Genomic DNA, 25,418 nt, shown 5'->3' on the forward strand with positions numbered 1-25,418 from the left:
AGCAATAATATGTGGAAAATAAATAAATATGCAGTTCCAAAGTATAAGTCAAATATTTCTTAAATTCAAAAGATTCTTTTACATATTCAATTTATCATGTCGATCCTGGACTATGACCACATGTTTCCTGTGGCAGGGTCATCAACACCGACTAATCTTCTTGCGGTGAGTCCTTCAGGACAGTCAATTGCCAACGTATCTGCCCCCATTGGCGGGGTCCTCAACATAGCCAGGTCGACAGTTCAGCTTGTTCTCTATTTCATATTTCAGTTATATATAAAAGAAACATACAATGTCAAAACCAAATGTCGTTCATATCTTAATTTCTTTCAATTTATCAGATTCAACTCAACAGCCAGGAACTATGACCACATGTTCCCTGTGGTAGGGTCATATCACCGACTATTCTTCTTGCGGTACCAATGTATTAGTCCCCATTGGCAGGATCCTCAACATAGCCCGACTGCAAGTCTGAATCTATTTCGAGTCATAATCTTTTCTTACATTATGTTTAGTGTTCCAAGCCAAAAGATACAATGTCGGAGCAATTAAACACAATTCAAATCAGAAGCAAATACGTTCAATCATAATCATATAATATTCTAAAATACACATATAATCCATGCATCAAATTCGAAATCATAAATAATTCGATTCGTAAAACAGATATTTACTTTGCCGATAAATCTAGGAAAGAGGTTACATCACTTACTTGCGAACGCGATCCTCAATAAATCCAATTAATTCCGTAAATCCGTCGCAGAACCTAATATCCAAAAATCATATTCTTCTTTTAAAACCATCACAATATATGTATACAAAAACTTAAATTTTAATATTCTCCCATGGCTGATCCTACAGAAGTGCCTAGCACCCTGAGTTCGGGTTCATACCCGTAAACCACCCACTCTCTTTATTCATTTTTTTTCTTTTTCCTTCTTCTTTTCTTTTTTTTTTCTTTTCTTTTTCTTTCTTTTCTCTTTTTTTTTTCTTTTTCCTTCTTTTCTTTTTTTTTTCTTTTCTTTCCTTTCCTTTTCTTTTTCTTTTCTTCTCTTCTTCTCCAGAAACTTCCCCCGACTTCTTTCTTCCTTCCCCTTCGGCGAAACAGGGGATCCGTGACCCCCCTGCCCCCTTCTTCTTCCCTCTCGGTCGGGCCCAAGGGCGGCCGTGGTGGCCGGCTCTGACAGCGGCAGGAGGTGGCGGAGCAAGCCCGGCCACTCCCGGCGGTGAACAAGGCCAGTGGCGGAGCACTCGGCCGACCGATTTTTGGACCCAAGTTTCCGGCGATTGGCCGGCTCCAAAACCTCAACACATCATGGCTAATCACCAAGAGAGGAGGAGAAGGCCTTACCTCAGCCCCGACGAAAGTCCGGCGGCTTTCTTCCTCTCCGGCGGTAAGGAAGAAGAAGACCCCTCGTACCGAAGAAGACCCAAAGCCCTCTATCTCCCTCTCTCTTTCGCTCTCTCTCTCTCTCTCTGCCGGCAGCCTGAGGAGGAAGAACTCAGGTGTGGCGGCTCTACCTCGAATGGTCTCAAAGGGGAGGAGGAGAATGCCCTAAAACAGGGGATCCCGGCTTCTTCGGGATGGATCCCCTCCACCTCCTCACTGTGTGCCCTCACGTGCAACGCACGTGAGGCCGGAACTGGTGGCTGGGCCGGTCAAGTGGACCGGGCCCAGTTCGGTTTCACAAATACCATATAGCTTTTGAAACATGTAAAGGCACCACATTGACCTCAAGCAAGTAAAGAAATCCAATAACATAGAGTTAAGGATAATGATCTAACTTTTACAGGCTTCAACACCGAAAACAATTTAGAATTGCCCACACAGTCTTATGCTTGAGATGGAAGGGGAGGACAAAAAATTTGGAATATTTGTTTCTTTCATCGATGAAGATTTGCAAGTCCTGAAACCTTTTATAATACATTGTTTTCAAAGAGCATATGCAGATGTTGAGAGAAATTTTACATCTTAATTTTCTTTATTTGTTGACAAAGAAGAATTAGCTCCACTCACATGAGTAAGCAATATCTCTATTTATACAGGCCTAATATGAAATTTTGCATGCATAGAGTTAAATGAGCATCTCGTCATACAAGACTTGTGGGGTTGGAGATTTTCCTGTCTTGTTTTTGAAAGTAATCCTTCTACCTGATAATGAATCTTCAAAACTTTTTGATATGCTTTGTGATCTGGAAGCCTCTTCCAAGGATACTACTGAAAAAGTTCCTTTTGTTTGAGAGCTGCTCATTGTTAGCAGATCTGTACTTGTGCTTTCCTGTGTCTCTGTTTCTTGCTCGCCTATCAATTCATTTGATTTTGACAAGCTACTAGCTGAAGAGCGCGCTGGAGAAAAATCTTCAATTCCGTTCACTGTTTCTCCATCTACTATGCACTTTAATGCATGCTCAACCTGTCATGGATCCAAAGCGATGACATTGTTCATTCAGTTGAGAATTTTGAACTCTTGAATAGTGAAATTTGTCTAAATTGGAATTCTTCTGAGGAAACTTTCTTCAATAGATTTTGTCAACCCAAATTGAATTTCAATCCCCTCCTGAATTATTTTCCTAATGTTGTCCCCTGAATTGTTTATGAACTCAGATGTTTGCCTTTTTGAATCAATGACTCTTATCTGCTTCATATTCTATACCAAGCTGTAACATAAGAGTTGATAACTTGTTTGCACCATGAGACATGTTGGAGTAAAGTTATGCTGACTATGATTTAATTATGTTTCAGAGTATTTGAATGATAAACAATCGTGTTTTCTTTGTCTTTATAGAGCCTTTTATTGGAAGCACCCTTGGTATTTAATTCTTATACGCAATATGACAATATAGTGCTGGATCATGGTGCGTCTGCAAAATCCTTGTGCTATGTGTATTTATTAATTAGAAAGGAGTCCTAGTGGTTGCTGTTCTACGACTCACACCGATATTTAATATTTTGGAAGGCAGAAATTTGTTGATGGCAATATAATCAATAAAGGAATCAAATATAGGGTGGGAAGAAGATGAGCCTTTTTTCTCATTATGATTTTTGATGTTAGGATGTGTACTTTCTAATTTCATTCCTTTACACAATGTGCTAGGAGTTATGTGAACATGTCGAGCAAACAAATAACCTAAATGAATAGGTAGCTTGGTGGTTGTTGAGGGTTCAATTGTGCATGTGAGAAGGCCCTCACAGCAACCTTTGGCATTTACTGAAGAAAGGTCTGAGTCCCCTATATAACTTCCCTAGAAGGTGCTTCTATTTTCTTGTCAAGGAAGAAATAGCTTATTTTTTTGCTGCTACATTGTTTCATGATATGATTTCAGTAGTCGCTGTGTCCTAATTTAGTAATTACTTCATGCTGCTTGATTCAGTATTGTTATGTAATGCTTATGGTCAAACTCAATAATAACAGGATCTCAAAACGATACAACATGAATAATATAACAACTCATCTTTGTGAGACGAATTAAATAAAGAGTTATCAAACACGTGGTACAAGTTATTTCCTTATTAACAGCAAGATTACGAGATGTCCTCAGGAATCTTATAGTTTGAGAAAACAATTAGATTACATGTTTGCATTTTTGAAAATTATGAATGTAATATAATACTTGGAAAAGAATTATCAAACATTTGTGTTGCTAAACATTGTTAATGGTTTGAGTTCAGGTCTCTTGGAGTTTTGCATGGCTCCTGGAACTCAGAATTTCTCTCTTTTTTAAAATTGGTTCATAACTAGTCAAAAATAAAACTTCTATTAAAGAAGATGATGTTTGTAGTTGGTAGTTCAGCACTTTGAGGTTCGTAAGGCTTAGCTGGGGTGCAATTAGTAACAAGATAAAGGGCACACATTTTTGTCAGGGAATTTTGTTAAATCATGATCTTAACATTTGAGGATGCAAGTAGAAACAGTACCACTCATAAGATCTAGATGTCACTAGAAAATGGAATGATCAGTGTCGAAAATGTGACATGAAAACTGTGCAGCTTAACCAAAATAGTATTATTTCTATAGTTAAGCTTATATAAGCAAGGTGATTTTTGTTGAGGCTTTAGGTGGGGGCAAAGTGACTGCTCCCTCTAGCTGGAGCAGTTAACATTGTGAAGCAGTTGATCCGATATATCCTGTAGCATGATGTGTGCCTATTTGTAGGAATATGTTAAAGAACTGGTTCGAATTTGAAGGAACGTGATTATTGAACTGCAGTGTGAGACGGTCATATATTAGCATGCATGTTGACCTAATGAGAGTTGATTCACTAAGGAAGGTTTCATGATTAAATTCATGGTGATCTATATGAGATTTTCAAACCTTTCTCCAGTGGATTATATACAAACTTCGCTCCAGCAAATACTATCTTTTCTACTGCTGGTTTCACTTCAATTTTTGATAATAATATTCTACTGGAGCAGATATACTTTTGTGATTCTGCTGTTTGATCATTTGATTAAAACTATGTGGTAATCAAAAGAAAATTCTGCATCTGTTGATATGAATTTTATTACTTTACCTTTTCCATGGATGGCCTGTTATCAGGATCCTTACTGAGACACCTCTCAGCCACACTGACCATCCAAAAAAGTTGGTGAACATCATGACATTCGATAATTCTCTCATCAATCAGTTCTGGATACTTTCTTTCCTTTAAAAGTGGTCTGGCCTGTAAAAGAATAAAAGAAAACTGTGCTGAAGGAAGAAACAGTTAGATGATCAAGGAAAGAGTGCTACTGCTTAAACTTACCCATCCTACGAGACTTTTCTCTTGAAGAGTCTTGTCCAAATGAGTCCGTCCGGTGAGTAGCTCTAGTAGAACTACTCCGAAGGAATAAACGTCAGTCTTTGTTGAGACCCTCCCTCTTTCTGCATATTCTGGTGCCAGGTATCCAAATGTTCCCACTACCTTATTTTCGGATAAGCGATCAGATTCATCCTGTTGTGTTCTTGCCAGCCCAAAATCTCCTAACTTGTATGTCCGACAGGAAAATGGGATTCAGTCTTTAAGTTTATCATTTCAAACTTCAAATTAACACGAAAATATTCATGTTTAACAATAGCAATCCAGTACCAGAGGTTTATATTCATGGTTTATAAGGATGTTGTTGGGCCTCATGTCTCTATGAATTATGTTGTTTTGATGCAGATAATTTAAGCCTTTTGCAGCTCCAAGTGCTATATTCATCCTGTGTTTCCAGCTCAAGACATTTGGACTGTGCTCTGCCATCATTCAATAAATTGTTAGGAAATTGGATCTCAATCGTCCGGTTGGTGGATGAACAAGAAGTGCTAACTTTTAGTTTCAGTCCATCATGTATTAAGTAAAAAATAGAGTTAGGTGTGGCCTAGAGACATACAGCTTTTCTAGTCTACAAAGAGGAAAGGTCATACAGAGAGAATAAAAACAGTACAAGAAGCAATTTGCCTAGTCAAAATTGACAAAAGAAAGTTTTTCAAGTACAAAGAGCCTTTAAAACTGTACTTTTGGTATCCTCTACCTCTTCATAATTGACAAGTCATACAGAATGCTGGGACAGCTGTTTATGACATCCTGAAAAATTTTCACGAGCATTTATCATTTGGTACTTAGCCAATGACAATCCTTTTCCCTCTTTCCAAATCATCTATCGTTTTCAGGACATTGTTAATAGACAAAGTTTGCTGATAAATTTGCATGTAGGTAAATGATGTGATAAGATGAAATAATTGAAGATATACTACTTGGCTGATTCAAATATCCAATGCCATTGAAGGGCCTGTAGTGGCACACGTTCTAGTATCTTATTAAGTATATGTCTTTGCTTGCAATGATCTTTGTAATGTCATGGAGATGAACTCTGTAATTCTTTGATGCCTTCTGTTTCTTCCTAAATAAAGAAACATCTTGATTTGTAGTAAAGTTTGTCTTGTTATTGCTTCATGATTCGCAAGTTGGTGAAGGCCACATAATGTAGGAAGTCCCTGATGTCAAATGCTCAGTTGGTTAACTAGTTTGTTGTTCTTTCTATTTGTGCTTCATAAACCCATTGGCAGCAGTTCATGTATCTCGAAGGGCCGTAGTGTTGAAGAAATTCCAACTGCAGGTGTTGCCTTGTTATGTGGCTGTTGAAAGGACCACTTAATATTCCTTAATGCAGCTACATAATTTCATAAAACAACCACAGCAAACACTTGTGCAGCAGATTAAGAAACTTACATCTGTAGTTCTTTCAAATTTTGATATTTATTCTTGTCTGAAATAAATTTTAAGTGTATCAATTAAATCCAAAGATCTCTTACGGGCAGTATCATTGTCTGTGTATTGTACCAATCTGATATATGGATGGTACTAGATATGCTAGGGTTGTATGTTGGAGGAAATTTTCATAACAATTGAGGTTGAGTTTTCAACCACATCCATATACAGGATGCCAGAGTTCATTCAGTGGTGATTGCTGATATTTTAAGAATCCAGAAATTTAGCAATCAACCTCTTCCCATTAAGTGAATCAAAGGGTTCAAATTGATATCCCACCTATCTACAGGATATCCTATATATAAGGTAGTCATTCAAAATTCACTGACTGTCAATTAGTCTAGAGAAGGTTATCCTAGTTAGATATATAAGACAAGAGTTCACTGAAAATCAGATGCACTCTTTATTTTACTCTAAATGATATGATGTCATGGTCTGAAATAATGGGAAAATCCATCTAGTTGTTAACTTTGACTTATATTGTATTATTCTAAAATATGCTCTAGTCTATCTTGTTCTTAATTTTCATTAGTTATATTTGTACATTCAAGAACAGCTTTTTTTCTCTACATATCGGCTCTAGTATATATATTTTTTTAAAGCAATATATCACTTCTATAGTTATTCACAAACCTTTGCAGTTTATATGGTATCTAGTCCTAGAGCTTAAATCCTTTAAATATGACTTGACTGTTGAATGTCAATTCTTACATTTTCTTTAATCTGAAATTTAAATGTCGAAAGTCATGTTTGTAGGACAGTAATTTCAGCAAGATCAGTCGTTAAACATTATCTTCGAGTAATTTGTGCATTTGACTGCTTAAACCAGTTAAATAGGTACATAAACAACCAAACCCTACTGGATTGTATCAAGGGTGTAAAGCCCCTAAGGCTGCCTAATTGCTTCGGCCATGTGAAAAAATTCATATATGTGTTAGGTAGAATGTCCAATCATTGTCTTGTTGCCTGCATAACTATATGATTGACTGTTTAACTATGTAGGTTCTGGTATTCTACCACCCTTGGATTAAGTCATGTCATGATGTTCCCAAGCTGATGAGGTTTAATGTTGGTATGATACTCTACAGAGTACAGATTTCTAGATCCACCAACAATTCATTGCATGGGGTGTTTGGTTTTTGCGTATAATAGATGTAAACCTACATCTGAAGTATAGCATGGTTTCTAGGGTTCAGTTTCTGTAATGTTTCTAAGCATCTCAGCAAGGAACTTGATGGTTTTAAGTGCATGAAAGTTTTAATGTTTTAAATATGAACATTTACTACTATTTCAAGCTTCAACCATTATAACTTTTCACTAAAATGGAAACTTGGAGTCTTAGATGGCTAAAATGCTCGAGCTATGATTTCAACCAAACAAAGTTGACTTAAAACTAATCAAGATCGTGATACCAGAGAAGTCAGCAGAAAAACTTTAGTGTCGAATTCTAATTCGAGCTAATGATATCTTATGTGCAATGTAATTGGACACAGTCTAATGACAGTATTGTAGTCGTGTTCCCCATAGTCAGAATTCATGAGGATGGAAAAGGTGGAAGAAAAAAACTATTAATAGAATCAGATTTTACCCAGGTAAAGATATTGTCACTCTTGAAAAGATTGCATTATTGTTAACTAAAAAGTACTAGCAGTCCGGGAAGAAGTGGAAGACAAACAATAATAAGATGATTCTTACTTGACAGATGTACATCCAGTGAATGATTGCAGACATATTCATAAACAAGCAGCCGATGAGTTCCTTCTGAACATGAACCAAGTAGCATGACCACATTTTCATGTCTAGCCTTGCTGAGCACACGAACCTCTGACCTAAATTCCTTCTCTCCCTGCAAACTTGCATGTTTGAGTTGCTTGACAGCAATCCACTGCCTGTTTTTGAGCCTGCCTCTGTAAACAGACCCAAATCCTCCTTCAGACAGAAAATTTTCCTTGGAAAATCCATCTGTAGCAGCATGGAGCTCAGCATAAGTAAAATCTATCTTTTCTTCAGTTTTGGGTTGGTCATTCCCACAATATGCACATATCGGATTTTCTTGCATTCCTTCCAATTGTTGATTGACAAATCCGGATGTCAATGTCTCCTTAGAAATGGTCGCACTTTTCTGTTCTGTTTCCTCAACTATGGATTCATTACTCTGTGTGTATGGTATTTTGCAGTGGCTAGTATCCAACAGTAATGAAGAGTTATTGTCTGCTCTTTGGGTTCCTGTAAGGTCATCTTCCTCTTGAAATTGAATGGGAAAATGCTTTTTCTCATCAACGATAGAATTTGATAAAATCTCAGGATTTGGTTGGTCAGGGGTTGAAGCTGCGTTTGGCAAAGATTGGTTGTCACTTGATGTTGATGCAGAAAAACAAGGAATTGCTGCGCTGACGTCTGGGGCCCCTTTGATGTTGTCAATCGAAATCTCTGCATTGGAGCTGTTTATACGAGGGATTTTTAACTCTGAGAAAAATATTAATATTTTAGATTTCACTCCTCTAGAAAACAGTTATTTTTATTAAATGAAAAATATCTGTTCTTTTTCATCATAAAATCAGCATGGAGGTTCACATTAAATTCGTAACGCACGGCAGAACAGAAACTACTGTCTTTATAGTTGTAGCTGACAAGTTTACCAGCAACATGGCGATGCTACTTTACCTAAAACTAACAAGGCTGGCAATGCAAGATGGCAGAAAAGTACGCTGTCGGCTAAGTTGGTGGAAATACAAATTATAAAGAGAGGGAAATCACATTTAGATGATATCTAGATTTCAGCTGGAAATGAACTTGAACTAGCCTTAAGTTTGTTGATCATAGGTCGAAAGTTTGAGCATAAGATTCACAAAGCTTTAGTTTGAAGACTTAAATCAGCCTCCACACCAATCGAGACCTTGCCTGAAGCTCGAATGTTTATCTATATCAATATATATTGATATAGATTGGAATTGATGATAGTCCAATTTAGCAAACCAACCAATGAGGGCTCACAACATAGCTGCAAGCTGACCACTCAAAGCTCGCCACGTGGCCAACCTAAAAAATGTATGGAGAATCCTTCATATTTCAAAAATTTTCCCTAGCTGGCTATAGTTCGACCATGATTGTGAACTATTTCCAAATAAACGCAGTATGTGAACAATCCACGCGGCCAAAATGCGCAAGTGTGATTCATAGATGAGATACGTGGGCTGCTACCATAGCGGTCGGCGCATACACCTAAACTACTTGGCGACGGCCTCCAACCCTCGCCTATATATTACATTCCTAGAGGCTCTCCAAGTAATTATTTGACTCTCTTATGCTGCCTCTCTACTGCTCTCAGGCCCGTTCTTATTTCCTAAGAGTGTGTCTGACTCAGGCATCGGAGGGTTTTCCACCGAACATGCTCTGTTAGGTAGGTTTCCTTGGCTTTGTTGTTTTAGGTTGGATCCAGTATTGGAGCAGTAGTTCTCCGCCATCCAATGTTAGGATATGCGCGGCATCGGAGCTACCACCACCTGAGAACAGCAGCCACCAAACCATCATCATGGAGGCACAAAATGACCCTTAGTCAACTCTCCTAATTTAGATAAGGAATGAGCCGAGCACTCTAGTGACCTCGTCAACTTACAATCTTAGTCAGGTCAATTTTTAGTGGCAATAGATTGGCGCTAAAGGAAGGATCTTGATCCCATATTCGGATGTATAATATATCAGCAGGCAACATGCAGCCATGAAATCAAGGAGATCACAGGTAGTGCCTACAGCTACCCAACAAGACACCCCTAGAGTCTAATAGTTCTGTGTAGAGTCCTCGGAGGGATCCTTTGTAGGAGCCACAATCAGAGCCGTTGATTACCGCTAAACAATTTTGTCTACTTATGCAGTAGGTTCGGATGCTAATCACAGTCATCTAGAACCTACAGTAGAAGGCAGCCAACCAGCAACAGTCCTGGCCGCAGCAGCAGCTCCAAATTTACACGTCGAGCATCAAAAGGATGCAGTGCAGCCGAGTCACTACACCCATCCTCGGAGCCCAAGATGGGTCTGACATAGGCATTGCTCATGTTTGTGGGGCATAGGGCGAGACAGAAGGCACTGATCACTGAGTTCATGGTCTTGAGAGGGATCAACGTCAGGTCGTCATCATACCACAGATTAAAGAGGGTCTCTAGGAGGGAGGCCGACCTCGATCGCAAGATCGAGGGGGTGGATTGCCACCTTAAAGCTTTGAGGGGCCACATATTGAGCTTGGGAACGACGTCGACTTCACAATCGAGCAGGATGGTACAGATCGAAGCCAACCTCAATAGAGCTACAAAGGCTCGGCTAGTAGACTTTCTCCAAGCAAATGCCGACGTTTTTGTCTAGTTAGCCTCTGACATGCTAGGTATAAGCTTCGACGTGCTTGTTCATAAGTTGAGCATGGACTCGACGTACAAGTCTGTTCGATAAAAGAAGAGAAGCTTCGCCCTGGAGAGGCAACACGCTATCAATGAAGAAGTGGACAAGCTCCTCAAAGCAGGCTCCATCCTAAAAGTCGACTACCCCAACTAGATAGCAAATGTCATCCTCGTGAAGAAGGGCAACGGAAAGTGGCGAGTGTGTATCGACTTCACTGAACTCAACAAGGCCTGTCCTAAGGATAGCTTTCCATTATCGAGGATCGACTAGCTCATGAATGCGATATCGAGAAACCGGATGTTGAGTTTCATGGATGCATTCTCGAGCTGCAATCAAATTCAGATGACTCCCAAGGACGAGAAGAAAACCTTCTTCATCACCGACAACGGATCTTATTGCTATAGGGTCATGTCATTCGGTCTAAAGAATGTGGGAGCTACATACCAGCACCTAGTCAACAAGATCTTCAAGGACCAGATTGGTCGCAATATAGTGGTCTATGCTGACGACATGCTAGTGAAGAGCACGGAGGCCGAGCAGCATGTGGCTGACCTATACAAGGCATTTACAAGCTTGAGGAGACATCGCATGAAGCTCAATTCGAGCAAGTGCACCTTCGAAGTCACTACCAGGAAGTTCCTCGAATTCTTGGTCACACAATGGGGGATCAAAGCCCATCTGGAAAAGATCTATGTTGTGATGGAGATGGCGCCCCTGAGGACGAAGGTGGTCTAAAGTTTAGGTCGGATTGTGACACCGAATAGGTTTGTGGTAAGATTGGCCGAAAGGTGCCTGCCTTTCTTCAAAGCATTGAGGCAAGTCAAGAACTTCCAACTATCTAAGGAGTATCGAGTTGCCTTCGACCAACTCAAGCGGTGCCTCAATGCACCACCGTTTCTCATCAAAGCCGACCCTAGAAGACATGCTCTACCTCTACCTCGTGGTGTCCTTCTCACTTGCGAGCTCAGTCATTATCCTGGAGGAGGGAGTGCAAAAGCCCGTCTACCATACAAGCTGAGTCCTCCGTGATGCCAACATGAGGTATCCCGAGTTTCAAGAAGATGGCCTATGTCCTTGTCATCTTGGCTCAGAGACTTCGGCCTTATTTTCAGCTGCACTCCATCACTATGCTGACCAACCAGCCCGTGCGACAAGTTCTGCAAAGGTTGGACACATTAGGAAGACTGTCCAAGGGAGCGATCAAGCTCAAGGAATTCAATATCCAATATCATCCTCGACTAGCCATCAAAGTGCAAACGTTGATGGATTTTCTCGTGGAATGCACCATTCCCAAGGAAGCGAGCATAGAAGAAAGCTAAGAAGAGTCCGAGCCGAAAGACTTCTGGATATTGCATGTCGATGGGTCTTCCAGCTTGAACAGAAGCAGAGCTAGGCTAATCTTCACTAGCCCATATGGAGTTGTGACAGAATATGCTCTACACTTCGGTTTCAAGTTGTCCAATAATGAAGTTGAGTATGAAGCCCTCATTACCAGCCTCAAGCTCATGAGAGAGCTTGGAGTCCAAGACTTAAGAGCCTTCAGAACTCCCAGTTGGTTGTTAGGGACATCCGAGAAGATTTTGAGTCAAGGAGTCCCACGATGGTCAAGTACCTCTTGAAAGTCAAGGACATTTTCTCATCCTTTGACATGTTTGAAGTGCAGCAGATCCCAAGATCAGAGAACACAAAGGATGATCTACTTTCAAAGCTCGCCACCTTGGAGTGTGCTGACTTAGGGAAGACAACCTACCTTAAAATACTTGAAAAATACAGCATAGAGGAGGAACCGAGCTCCGTCATACAAAGCGATTTGGAGCTGAGTTGGATCGACCCCCTTGTCGACTATCTTCAAGATAGGAAGCTTCTAGATGATTGGAGAGAGGCCCGGAGACATGGTATGCTGTACCGATCGATACAGGTCGGTACCGGGCGTACCGTACCCGTACCGATGGATACCGGTACCGGTACGCCAGTGTCGGTACGCCTGACGTACCGCGTACTGTACCGTACCGACATTCGATACGCTTATGCTAGTGCGGCACCGGTACGGGGTTCGGTATCGGTACGGCGAACCTTGCCCGGAGACTCAAATCCCAAGTACCTTTCTACGTCTTCCTGTATGGGATATTGTATGAGAGGTTGTTTATCCTGCCTCTTCTTAGGAGCTTTCGACATTCCGATGCTGACTACGCACTTCAAAAAGTTCACGAGGGGATTTGCGGCAATCATCTAGGAGTAGGACCTTAGCATATAAGATCCTATGATAAGCCTAGTACTGGCCAACCATTTAGAAGGATGCGACTGACTTCATGAAGAGGTATGACTGATGCTAGCGACATGTGAACATCCAGCAGCAGTCGGGGGCACCATTCACGTCGATCAGTGTCACCTAGCCTTTCGCCCAATGAGAGATGGACATCCTCAGATCTTTTCCACCGACAATTAGGCAAAAGAAGTTCCTTATAGTGGCCATCAACTACTTCACCAAGTAGATTGAGGCTGAGCCATTGGCTTGGATCACTGAGAATGATGCTATAGATTTTATTTGGAAGGTTTTCATTTGCTAATTTGGGCATCCTCGGATGATCATCACCAATAACAGCAGGTAGTTTAACAATGCCTGCTTCAAGGAGTTCTGTATCGAACTTTAGATTGACCATCGACTAACTTTGGTCAGACATTCTTAGGCCAATGGAGAACTGAAGTGACTAATAGAGCCATTCTACAAGGCTTAATGACAAGGCTGGACTGAGAAAGACTTCCTTTGGGCATACCGGACCACACATTGAATCCCAACAAGAGAGACTTCCTTCAGCCTCACATTCAGCACATAAGAAGTCATCCAATTGGAGATTGACCTACTGTCTCACTGAGTAGACTCAATCAACGAGCAATGGAACCCTAAGAACCTTCAAGCCAATCTCGACCTATTGGAAGAAATGAGAGAGCGAGCTCAGATTCGGATGGTGGCCTATCAACGACGAGTAGCTTGGTACTACAATTCTTGAGCGAAAGTCAAGTTCTTTCAACCGAAGATTCAATGCCTAGAAAGACTGAAGTATCACAACCCATAAAGCAAGCCAAGCTTGCACTGAATAGGGAAGGGCCATACAAGTGACAAAGATAGTCCGCCCAGGAGCCTATCATTTGGAGCACCTCAACAAGATACTAGTACTTCGGACATGGGACTTAGCCAACCTTCAAGTGTATCATTAGTAAGATATCCTGTTATGTAAACCTGATTTTAATGAATGAAACATCTTTTTTCTCCAAAAATTATCAAAGTATTTTAAGTTGATAAATCGCTCTCAAGCAATCAATGAATGATCAGATGTGTCCTTTAAAGACTACTGACCTTTGAACCCTCAATAGCGAACACACTGAAACTTTTTGATCGGATATCTCTCCCAAAGACCACCAATCACAAGTTCCACACATCGGGCAAATCTCCCTAATGACTTGCTACGGATTGGGCGATATATGGCTAGAAAGCTAAACCCATGGATAATCCTGCGGAGCTACACCTCCATTTCGCCGACCCTCACACCAAAGATCTAGCGAGTTAACTGACCCTTTCAAGCCTGAAAGGCCCAAGTAGAGGAACCAACCCTTACACCAAAGATCCAGCGAGCTAATCGATCTCTTCAAGATGGGATGACCTACGTGGAGGTGCCGACCCTCACGTTGAAAATATAGCAAGCTAACTTACCTTTTTAGGATAGGACAGCCTAGGTGGTGCCGGCCCTTGCGTTGAAGATCTGGTGAGCTAATCAACCTCTTCAGGCCAGGATAGTTCAAGTGGAGGAACCAGCCCTCGCGCCGAAGATCTGGTGAGGTAACCAATCTCTTCAGATTGGGACAGCCCAAGTGGAGGCACCGACGCTCTCGCTGAACACCTTGCGGGATAACCGATCTTTTCAGGTCGAAATAGCCTAAGTAGAGGCACTGGCCCTTGTGCTGAAGATCTGGCATGCTAATCGATCTCTCCAAGTTAGGATGGCTCAAGTGGAGACCCACTACCATTCTACAAGCTCCCACAGCAAAGATATGATATGCTAACCGCATCCTAGGTGGAGGAATTAGCCCTCGCGCTGAAGATTTCATGAGCTAATTGATGTTTTCTGGTCAGGATAGCCCATGTGGAGGAACCGGCCCTTGCGCTAAAGACCTAGCTAGCTAACCGATCTCTCTAGTCTAGGATGGCCTAGGTGGAGACACTCTCATTTTATCGGCTCCCACATCGACGATCTGGCGAGCTAATCGATATCTCCATGTCAGGACGGCCTAGGTAGAGACACACTGCTACTCTATAGGCTCCCATATGGCAAGCTACCCGACCTTTCTAGGTTGGGATAGCACGACTAGAGATGGCAATCTCTAGAGGACTGTAAAGTTGAATAGATCTATCCATCAAAAGGATATGACGAGCTCAGGGTAGCTGAAGTCTAAATCAATCCACAATGCCCGACCCATCACTCCCGTCAATGGCAACGCGATCCTCAGGTCTCGGCAGCATGGAAGATCAACCTTCAGATTCTTCAAGCCTCTGAAGGCTCTCATGAAAGAGTTCAAGTCCCATGCCTCTTTCAAGCTGGCAGAGAATGGGGGGCAAGATTCTATGATCCACTGATGATGGTCCTGCACCTCGACCTCTGAATGCATGGACTTGGGTGGTGCTTGGGACGATCATGTGTGGAGCCAACCTATGATACTTAATGGGTCAATGTGCATTCCTTACATGCAAGTTCAAGCAAAAATGAAGTGCCAAATAAAATCACTTTCATTCATTGCTGTAATTACAAAATGGCATCAACTCGACGGCCAAACGACTTTACAAAATGAGTACAAGACTCAGACCCTACAAGACTCTACAATTGAGACAAATTGAACAGATCAGAGGAGGCACTGATCGAGAAGCCAAAATTAAAAAAAAAAAGATAGAGCACTAGAGAAGCTCTTTGCATTTAATGCCATGAAAAGGATTATAGAAGGTTGGAAGTAGAAAAGGAAAAATACAAAAGAAAGCTCACCGCACTGCCGAGCCTAAAAGGAAGAAAAAACCTATTGTACTCCTTCCCTTCTCCTTCCTCTCTTCTGGAATAAGACCCCTACTCAACAGCAACCAGCCCTCTGGGAACAATGCGACTGAGGTCGACATGAGGATGCAGGTTGCCAACCATCGCCCGACACCACTCGAAGCCTTATTTGAAGGAGTCCATGGCAGCCTCCAAGATCTCATAATGGAATTCCTCTGAGTCGTTGAAGTTATCGACCGCCTTGAGCCTTCTTCTCGACTTGGATGGACTTTTCCTTAGCTCGAGCGGCTCACTCTTCAGCCCTAGCAATCTGCTCCTCGGCTTGAGCTGTGTTGTTCTCGGCTCAGGTAAAATTTGTCCTCGACCCGAGAAATTCTGTCCTCCACCTCTACTGCCACCTCCTTGATTCGAGCGATCTCCTCCTTGAGATGAGCCACCTTCTCCTTCGATCCCCTCCTTGCCTCAAGCTTTTCTACGCATCGGAGAGTGCAACCTTGAAGCAGAGCCTTTTCTCCCTAGCAAGATGAGCTTGCTCCTTAGCATGCTCCCTGAGCAATTGCCCACTCTGAGTCTGCCGTAGCTCTCCCACGCTCAGCCTTACGGATCTCGTACTCGGCGCCCTCTACTTTTTGCTGGTGGTCTAGAAGACGACGGTAACAACTTAGACAGCATAGGCGTTTTGCAATCACAAAGAAAAAATCAGCTCAAATGGTAAAGAAAAGAGTCGAATACAATGAATCAAAGTCTTGGAGCTTCGGCGCTTGCCTCAACCGCTTCGATGTAAGCTTCATTGACAAGCTCCTTCGTCCTCATCATCCAGAGGTGCCTCTCATCCTTGGAAAGCATAAACCCTCCAATCATCTCGCCTACAATGTAGGAGGTATTGACGAACGAGTTGATAGCTCTGATCGTCCACCTCAGTTGGTAAATACCCGGCTTGGCCCCTTGAGGTGAAGACGGGGGCAGTTGGGAGCTCAATGCTTCTGGAGCCTCAGCGGAAGGAGCTGAAGCAGGCACCGGCATAGAGGCAAACTCAAGAACTGGCTCAGGTTTATCAATGGAAACAAAGGCCAGAGCGGCATCTTGAATGGCTATGGAATCTAGCACAGCCTTCGATGCGGCTATCGACGCACCTTCAGCTTTGGACATAGCTATCGGTAGGAGACTCCAAGACCAGTGGATGAGTGGATATTGGGGCAACCACCTCCACCTTGGGTGACCCTACCTCATCAGGCTAGTCCTCGGCTCGAGTAGTACTTACCAAGCTTGGGGTGACTTGAGGCTTATATGTAAGGGCTGGCGGGGCAGCAGATACCTTCTTCTTCTTGTTCGATGGGTTGGCCTTGCCCCCGCCAAGCTTTCTTTTGTTGGGGGCCTCTTTGGTGGTCTCGGACATATGCTCACTGAGATCAAACTTCATCCCTGCAAAAACAAATGAGAAAGTCAGTCAGAGAAGCCAAGTATTAACACTTGAAAAAAAATAAGTTCAATCAGACAAAAAAGTTACCATCGATGGAGGCCGGACAAAGACCGGCATTTATTAAGACAGCCTCTGAAAGCAGTTTGACCAAGGATGGTGCCTGCATATCACGAAGGGTATTGACTGTCGCATGCTCCTCGTTAGACAGAATGGAGAACAAATTCATTGCTTTCTTCACCGGTGTGGTCCGCTACATCGGGAGGTCCCGACCCCCTCCCTTTTTTGAGGTCACATAAATGAATTAACCCTTCTAACTATGAATGGAGGAAGGGCCAGATGGAAGAAAGTAGCAACTTTTTTTGCTGGAGAGGTGCCACCAACTCTTATTTCAGGGATGCTCCTTTAGCTGAAAAAAAGCTTGGAACAACCCCACAGAAGGAGTAAAGCCATGAAAGATGATGAAGAAAAGGAACCAGACGATCATCCTCGCCATCGAGGGCGAGCTGAGTTTGGACGAGCTGATACCTATATAAGAGCTCAGCAAAATGTATCAAAATAGGAAGCCTCATTCCTACCTTCAGAATTTTCTCATAAAGAGCGAGCTGATCCTTCCTATGCAATGTCACCCGACCAGAAGGGTCAAGCAACTTCAAAGAGAAGCCCCTTGCAGTATGGTACTCAGAACAAAGCCTCTTCAGGTCGGTCTCCCACAAAATGCTTTTTTCAGTAGATGGGGCAAAGTCGGTCGCTGCTGAGGGTCCCTCCGAGCCTGCGGAGGCTCAATCAGGAGAGCACCGAGCTATAAGCTCGTTGTCTGATGACCACTCCGCTACTTGCCTTGGCACTTCTCCCAGCCAGAACATACAAAGAAAAGGGAGAGAAGAAAAGAATAGGAAAATGGGCGAAAACCTTAAAACTACCAAACCAAAGTAACGTACCAAGAGGACCTGCCGGAAGTTTAAGGTAAGGAAGCTCCGATGGAGGGACAGAAGCACAAACACTAGTGGCAAGGACGAGAAGGACTCTGGTCGAGAATGGAAGGGGGAAAGAACTTTGAAGACGAAATGCTGGCCCACTCTCAACCTCTCTCTAGCCAACTGGTTATAGAAGGCCCAAATTGGACATGAAGCATATAAAGCCTCGGGCAGCCCAAATCGATGTGACCATTTGAGTGCTTGGTTCAATCTTCTGCCACATGTCTACCAGGTGTTTGATCCTGAACCGTCTCTCAGATCGCTATCGACAAAGCATCCAATTGTTGCTATGAAAATCTAGCGCTAGTGATACTACTTTGAAGAGGGTAGATGTCAGCATGCAATCATAAATGCAGTCTCTAGAAGATTTTCAAAGCTAATAAAATAATCCCGACTAATCGATTTCATGGCTCGTCTTGGCTAGTCGGCCTGGCCAGAGGAAAGCTACTTCCTTCTCCTTAGTTAATCATGTCAAGGCGGCCTCAGAAGTGGGAGCAAGTTGTATACCTCAAAACTGACCATAGTTGATATGGCAAACTGACTAATAAGGCCTTACCGCATGGCCACAGGCTGACCACTCAAAGCTGGCTACATGGCCGACCGTGAAGGCATATGGAGAATACTTCACATTTCAAACTCTCCCCTAGCTGGTAGCAACTCGGCTATGATCGTAAACTATTTTCAAACAAATGCAATACGCAAGCAATCCGTGCACCGGAGAAGTGAAGGTGTGATTCATAGGCGAGATATGTGGGTTGTTACCATAATGGCTAGTCTAAACATCGGAACTACTCAGCGATAGGCTCCGGATCTCGCTTGTATGTTGCATTCCTGGGGGTCTTTCAAATAAGTTTTCTTTTGACTCTCTTACACTGCCTATCTACTACTCTCAGGCCTCCTTCTGTTTTCTGAGAGTCATATCTAACTTAGGCATCAGAGAGTCACCCATCAAACAAACTTTGATGGGTGGACTTTCTTGTCTTTATTATTTCAAGTCGAATCTAGCATCAGAGCAGTGGTCCGAGCAAGACCTCTGCCATCTTAACTTGGAGATGTGCGGCATCTGAGCCACTGCCACGCAAGCACAGTAGCCACGAAACCATCACCCTAAAGGCATGCAACAGCCCATAGCCTACCTTCCTGATCTGGACAATGGACAAGCTGAGCACTCCAATGACCTTGTCAACTCGGTGCCTTGATCGGGCTAATGCCCAATGGCAACAAATACACACACCCCCTAAGCCGAAATCCTCTTCTCTTTACCTTCTTTAATTGTTGGAAGGGGCTACCACAAACCCTTATTTGTGTGCATGCGTGCATATTATTATTTTTTTGAAGTACATAACCATTGATTTTTCACCTCCTCTTTCTTCTCTACTCTTGCAACAACCTAGGATTTCACCCAAAAAACTAGCTAGGAGGTATTTTTTAGATTCCTTGGCCCTATATAAATACCTAGCATGGTCTACCGTACTATCCCATAACGCTTGGTATGGGGCATACCATACCGTACCGCCTCATACCGTCCGGTATGGGGCATACCGTATCGAAAGAAAACTGGTACAAAATTTATCTTCAAGTCGGTACAAGCTCCGTACTGGCTATACCAAGGTGTACCGAAGTGTGTACCGAGGCGTACTGAGATAAATGGTCAGAGAACTATTTCAGTACAAAGGTATATCGTACCATACTATACCAAACTAATAAGGTACCAATACAGTATCTGGTACCAAGATTGCAAATCTTGATACCTAGGGTCCATCTAGTGCATAGCTGATGTGGGACTAAACACACGCCCGCATGGGTCCTGACAACTCTCCTAGTCTTCCCACCACCATCCTTCTCTCTCTTCTCTACTCTCTTTAACTACTAGGTCACTAGATCTTGAAACCTCATATCTTTGTTATTTGTAATCATTACCATGATCAGCCATCATTCTTGCAAGCTACAACAATACTACCAATATTTTGTCTCTCTGCTGCCAAATTTGAGATTGATTTATGCGGTAAACCATGAAATTTGTTGGCTTGGCTTAAAGAATTTAATTTGTGCTTGGGTTGGGCCTGAGTACACCTAAATACAATGTTTTTCGTCTCAATATTAGGTCTTGCATAGGTATTTTATTAGTACAATATGGTAACCCCTGTATCAACAGACAGTATATTGTTAGAGTTGGTATGACATCCATACAATGTGTTGGTATAAGAGCATACCAAGCTCCCATATCATACTTGCACCATATTGAGTTGGTACGATGCACCCCATACCACCTTGTATGAGTCAGTGCTTAAAAACTTGAGGTATTCAAGCAGAGCCTAGGCTAATTGTGGCTGACTAAAGCCCAACCCATTTCCAATCCTATATGCATATAGAATCTGCTAACTGGAGATGAGCTACCTATACTTACTAAGCGCAGAGAATGTAGCTGTATCTTTAATGCAAACATTTTGAGGCAAAGGTGTCGTGATGACCGCGTTCCAAGTTGCTGGGGTTCAGACAGTGAAGTAAGTCTTGAAGCTACTCCTTGTCATAGTCACAACAACAAAAGCTACTAGTGCAGATGTTTTGTTGGGGATAGATAAGGTGAAATGGACATCCACAACAGCACCAAGTATAAGAGGGAAACAAGTGACTCCAGGAACAAGAAAAGGCTAAATCAAGAAGATATTAAGCTTAAGAATTCTGCTCAAATGGTGAACAAAGGACAATAAATGGAAGATTCAAAGAAACCTCAAAGATGACTTGCCAATAGCGTAATTGGTTATACAATCCATATGCAGAACGTGAATATAATAACGTGGATATAATCAAGACAATGTGAATCTAGAAGCACTCAATGGTAATAGATGATGAAATGAGGCAACAAAATCCTATAACAGAATGATTCAAGAATTAGAGCAATACTCCATATCAAGGTCTGTCATCGCCCCATCTGTCGTGTCGCCCCGTATGGGGCGTACCAAACCATACCTGGAGAAATCAGTACGAAACACACATTTATGTCGGTACAAGCTTCGTATCACCCCGTAATGAGGTGTGTATCGAAATGAAAATTGAGAAAAATGGTTAGAGAGCTATTTCGGCATAGAGATTTACTGTACCAAATCGATAAGGTACCGATATGGTACCCAGTATCGAGATTGTGGACCTTGCTCCATATGTAAATGTCTATCAAAGTGTATGGAAACAACAAACTTCAAGTATATTTAATATTAAAGGGGCCAAAAAAAATTGGAAAAAAAAAACCCAGATCCTTGTCATAAAGATACGAGGTTTGAAGAAAGTTATTAGTAAATGAGCGAGACCAAGGTATTGGGACCTAAGGAGAACCAACCAACTAGAGTATTCTTCTCCATTGGATGGCCAAGATGATGATATCTCTATAGCTAGTGAGTACAAAACAATTTGGGGTCTCACAAGAAACCTAGTAGAATAGTAAGAAAGTTCAAAACTTCATGAAGGTGACAACATGCAAAATAAAAAGCCATCAGCAAGAAGTTTCACTCTTGTTCAGAAAAAACTGAATAGAATACTCCAAATTAACTACCCTAGTCAGAAGCCAAGGAAAATCTGTGCGCTTTATAAAGATTTCTATTATTACTCTGGTTGTCATTTTTGTTAATAGTTTGGAATGTTATTTGAATCCAAAGCTCCCATTATGTGAAGTCGCCAAAACCTTTAAACCCGAGTGGCCCTGTCAGTCACACAATCTTTCAGACAACCACCATTCCTCTTCTCAAAACCATCTTTTCTTTCAAGATGTACAGTTACAAATTTTTTATATTTTTTCCTAGTTTGAGAAATTAATCTCATCCTGGCATTGGTTTTAGATATGAAACTTGGTTAAAGCTTTATAACTCATATAATACATTAGCATTTATTAGAATGTGCAATTAAAGAAATACATGTTATTTGAGTTTCTGTCAAACATAAGCATCCTTTTCTTGATTCCATTTCTCTATTAGTCATATCTCATGGAAGTATTTGTATACACCAGTTTTGTTGTGAACTCTAAATGGCTTAGCAATTGCATCATTATATTGGTTTCATCTCAGAAGTAAAGACTAAACTTGCATATCTGAATACATGCTCATGAGTATCACTGTGGCAAGATGGAAATTGATGACAGATAGACATGGCAAACACCGCAGCATGAACAAAAATGACCACCATATAAAATATAGTTTTATAAATTGTGCAATCAATTTACCTTTGGTCTTAATGAGTTCATGGCAAATATTATAGCAGCCCAGAAATTTCAAATCTGGCACTCTGAGTGTATTGTGCAACTATCTTTTTTTCTTCTTTCCCTTAAATAAATATCAATGTTTGAAAAGAAAAGAGTCTGACTTACTCGTTGGGGATAGTTCCAAACTGAAAAGATCATCATCATCCGGAATATCTAATATCATATCAGAATCTCCTGATTTTATCTCTGCTCCTGGTAACATCTCGTCGTATGTCACATTGGTTTTCTGATTTCCTATTGTATGTTCAGAATTTTTCTTATTAGTTATTGGCCTTCTCAGGAGTTCAACGCTATTGTTGCGTTTCATCCTTGAGATACCACAAGATAGCCTCTCCATGAAGTACTTCTTGTCTTTTTTCATCTGTCTGTTAAAAAGAAAATTTCATTGTTTAGTTAAAAATAAATAAAAAACAGACTGGATAACCAGAACACCATGATATGCATGCTTGATTTTAGAAATAACTTGTCCATAAAATCTTAGAGAAGTGTAGTTTAAAAAAAATAAAAAGCAAAAGAAAAGGCAAAAGGATGAGTAGCTTGTTTTAGTCGAATAAGGGTTCTGACAGAAAGGCTATATTTGATAACTGTTAGTGTTATCAAGGAGGTGCAACATTGAAATAACTATGTACCCTTGACAATATAGTCCATTACTGTGTATTTTCCTCTTAAATGCAGCATTCATATGATGTTCCGATTTTATGGTGAACAACATTTTCTTTCTTATATATACTTGTGTGAACTTAATGATTGGAAATTCCTATCCTCCTTTATATCATTTTTGCCTAACCTGTCCAGAATTATCCATGTTGCCCTCAGTTTCTTGGCTGCATCTAGAGCAACTAATTTTGGTGAAGCTGCTGCTACCACCCTTCTGTGAAAAGTAATCTGATTGCCATGTTAAAAAAGAATTCATGTTAACGACCATTTCTTAGTAATCTGCTAGTATGGTATGAAAAATAATATATGTCAAAATTGCAGAAATATTTGTGTTAATCAGATAGCTGATTATGTAAATGTTTTCATGATATCAGATAGCTGATAAGTACAGATATTAAGTAGCATCTACAAGTATAGCCATTCTAAATGGATTATTCTACTTAGACATACCTTCTTTGTCTCATAGAGCTCAATAATCGAAGCAATCTCTTCACTGTTCTGATATTCTTCCTCCTTTCTCTTAAGTTCTTCATCAATGATTTTTCGGTTTGCTCCTAACATAGAATTTGAGTCTACCCTGCTTTTGTATCCCACTGGGAAGGAACAAAAATAAAGGACAATGAAAATCAATTGGCAGCAAAGAAAATAACATTTGATAATCTTATTTGATGTTTTCTTCATAAGTCACCACCATTTATCTCCTTTTTCTAATAAAAGTTTGAATTCTTACTCAATTTTCCAGCAGCCATGAAAGGAAACGTACTAGGGGTATTGACCTGGTGAAGAACTCCAAGGAGTGTGAGTTCATCCCCAGGTTTGAGGGAAAGGCCGTCTATGGCCCATTTGATTGCGCTCGAACTGATGTCTCTTGACGCATCCTGGATCACCACCACCCTCTGTGACCCCACTGACATGGTATCTCCAGTTTAAGAATTTAGCACTGTATATGGAAAACTAAGAAGGAAGAAGAGCATTTATACAGGGTGTATGACCACTAGATTTTTGTTATTTTTAATTTGCATATGTTATTCTGTGACAAAATACTGGGTTGGTGCACGTCTGTAAAAGTTATATTTTTGCAGACATGAATTCATGCTTGTTGTGATAACAAAGGTACTGATGGATGGTGAGAAGGCCAAGCCTTAATCAGTCGTGTCATGTTGAGATATGATCTTCGACTAAAGCATATGAAGAAACAGTGAGCTAAATGGATCATGATTATTTCAAGGAAAATGAAAGTTAGTCTTCATTTCTTCATTATGACTGCTCTGAGCTTTCTATGGGAAGTGATAAAAGATGTACAAACAACAGCAGAAGCATAAATTATGTCTATTAGCTTCAAGATCAGAAACTCAGGAGCTTCTACCAAAGGAATATAAAGGAAAATATGATTAGTATGCTTAAACTTTAGAGCTGATAATGCTAATTGATCTGTTAACTGCTATAGGATAAGAAAGAGGAGTTGCTAGCAGAAAACTGATCAACTTTCAGGTTTCAGAAAAATAATAAGATATGGACATCCTATGATTTTTTGGGATCTGAAACTGTGAGAGAAATGGTGGTGTCATGGTGGATCCAGGAAAGCATCTCAGATTCATGTCCGAACGCATATTCGGATATACAAACGTTGGGCATTGAAAAGGTTTTATGGAGGCAATGAGTGCAATTTAGCTGATGTTATATTTAGCAATTCCCTATGTATTTTGTCATGTCTCTTTACACATTCTGTGACCAAACCAAAGGACGCGGAGAAACCGATGACCATTGTAATATTTTGCTTTATATACAGCTGGTTAGTCACTGTCATATTTGGTGGGTTTGATGTAATCAACAATATTCTTGGATATGAGAATATAAAATCCAAAAATATCATGCTCTACTTGGAAATTTTAGTTTCTGTTAAGAAATGATTCTTGGACAGTGATTTATGACTATAAAAAAGGTTTTTACTGAGGGGCCACTTTTATGTGAAGCTCGGGAAGGTGCTGGATCTGATGATCACTTATAGGAGTCCATGGTTTAGTCAGTGCCAGCACTGCGTTTCCTGTAAAATTGGATTCTAAGTAGCCAGCTACAGATGCGATTCTCTGAATCTTTCCATGAGTTCTTACAAAGAAGAGGTTTGAACTTAGTTATAAATAAAAAGTGCTGCCAATCCCTTCAGAAATAATTTATAAACCTGCATCCGAGGATCCACGGCAATCTGTTAAAACCACAAGCATTAACAAAGAATAATTAAATAACATAAGCATATAATTTTACCATCGGCCACTTGTAGTTAATGTTGGAGAACTATTTTCTACAAATTGCTATAACGTTATTTTATTATAGTATTATAAAAGAATAATTTACTAAACTAAATTTAGAAATTTGAAAAAAAACTTGTGTGGATCGAGATGTGTGATATACACCATCTTAAGAACTTAATTCACCCCTTACGTGCGGGTTTGCAGCAATCTCAT

General features: G+C 41.0%; 1 protein-coding gene across 1 annotated transcript; it reads right to left on the minus strand.

The window, feature by feature from the left end:
* Positions 1 to 994: 994 nt before the first annotated feature.
* Positions 995 to 23,870, minus strand: LOC103697818. Its single transcript, XM_008779757.3, has 12 exons — positions 23,687 to 23,870; positions 23,407 to 23,549; positions 23,087 to 23,184; positions 22,405 to 22,664; positions 16,918 to 17,078; positions 16,422 to 16,766; positions 12,233 to 12,366; positions 7,927 to 8,672; positions 5,068 to 5,216; positions 4,744 to 4,965; positions 4,513 to 4,662; positions 995 to 2,414 (listed from the first exon to the last, which is right to left on the minus strand). The coding sequence occupies exons 1-12, from the start codon at positions 23,868 to 23,870 to the stop codon at positions 2,076 to 2,078; spliced, it is 2,931 nt and encodes a 976-aa protein (XP_008777979.2). The 3' UTR covers positions 995 to 2,075.
* Positions 23,871 to 25,418: the final 1,548 nt, after the last annotated feature.

This window comes from Phoenix dactylifera, unplaced genomic scaffold (assembly GCF_009389715.1).
Source record: "Phoenix dactylifera cultivar Barhee BC4 unplaced genomic scaffold, palm_55x_up_171113_PBpolish2nd_filt_p 000870F, whole genome shotgun sequence".
NCBI lineage: Eukaryota > Viridiplantae > Streptophyta > Magnoliopsida > Arecales > Arecaceae > Phoenix > Phoenix dactylifera.

What these genes read in the sequence shown, in the direction of transcription:
- LOC103697818 (XM_008779757.3), bottom strand. Translation starts at nt 23,870, where the DNA reads ATGTCAGTGGGGTCACAGAGGGTGGTGGTGATCCAGGATGCGTCAAGA. An exon ending in ACCATGAATATAAACCTCTG is followed by an intron (nt 4,966 to 5,067) that starts GTACTGGATTGC and finishes CGGACATACAAG; the next exon opens with TTAGGAGATTTTGGGCTGGC. An exon ending in ACAGGCCATCCATGGAAAAG is followed by an intron (nt 2,415 to 4,512) that starts GTAAAGTAATAA and finishes GATCCATGACAG; the next exon opens with GTTGAGCATGCATTAAAGTG.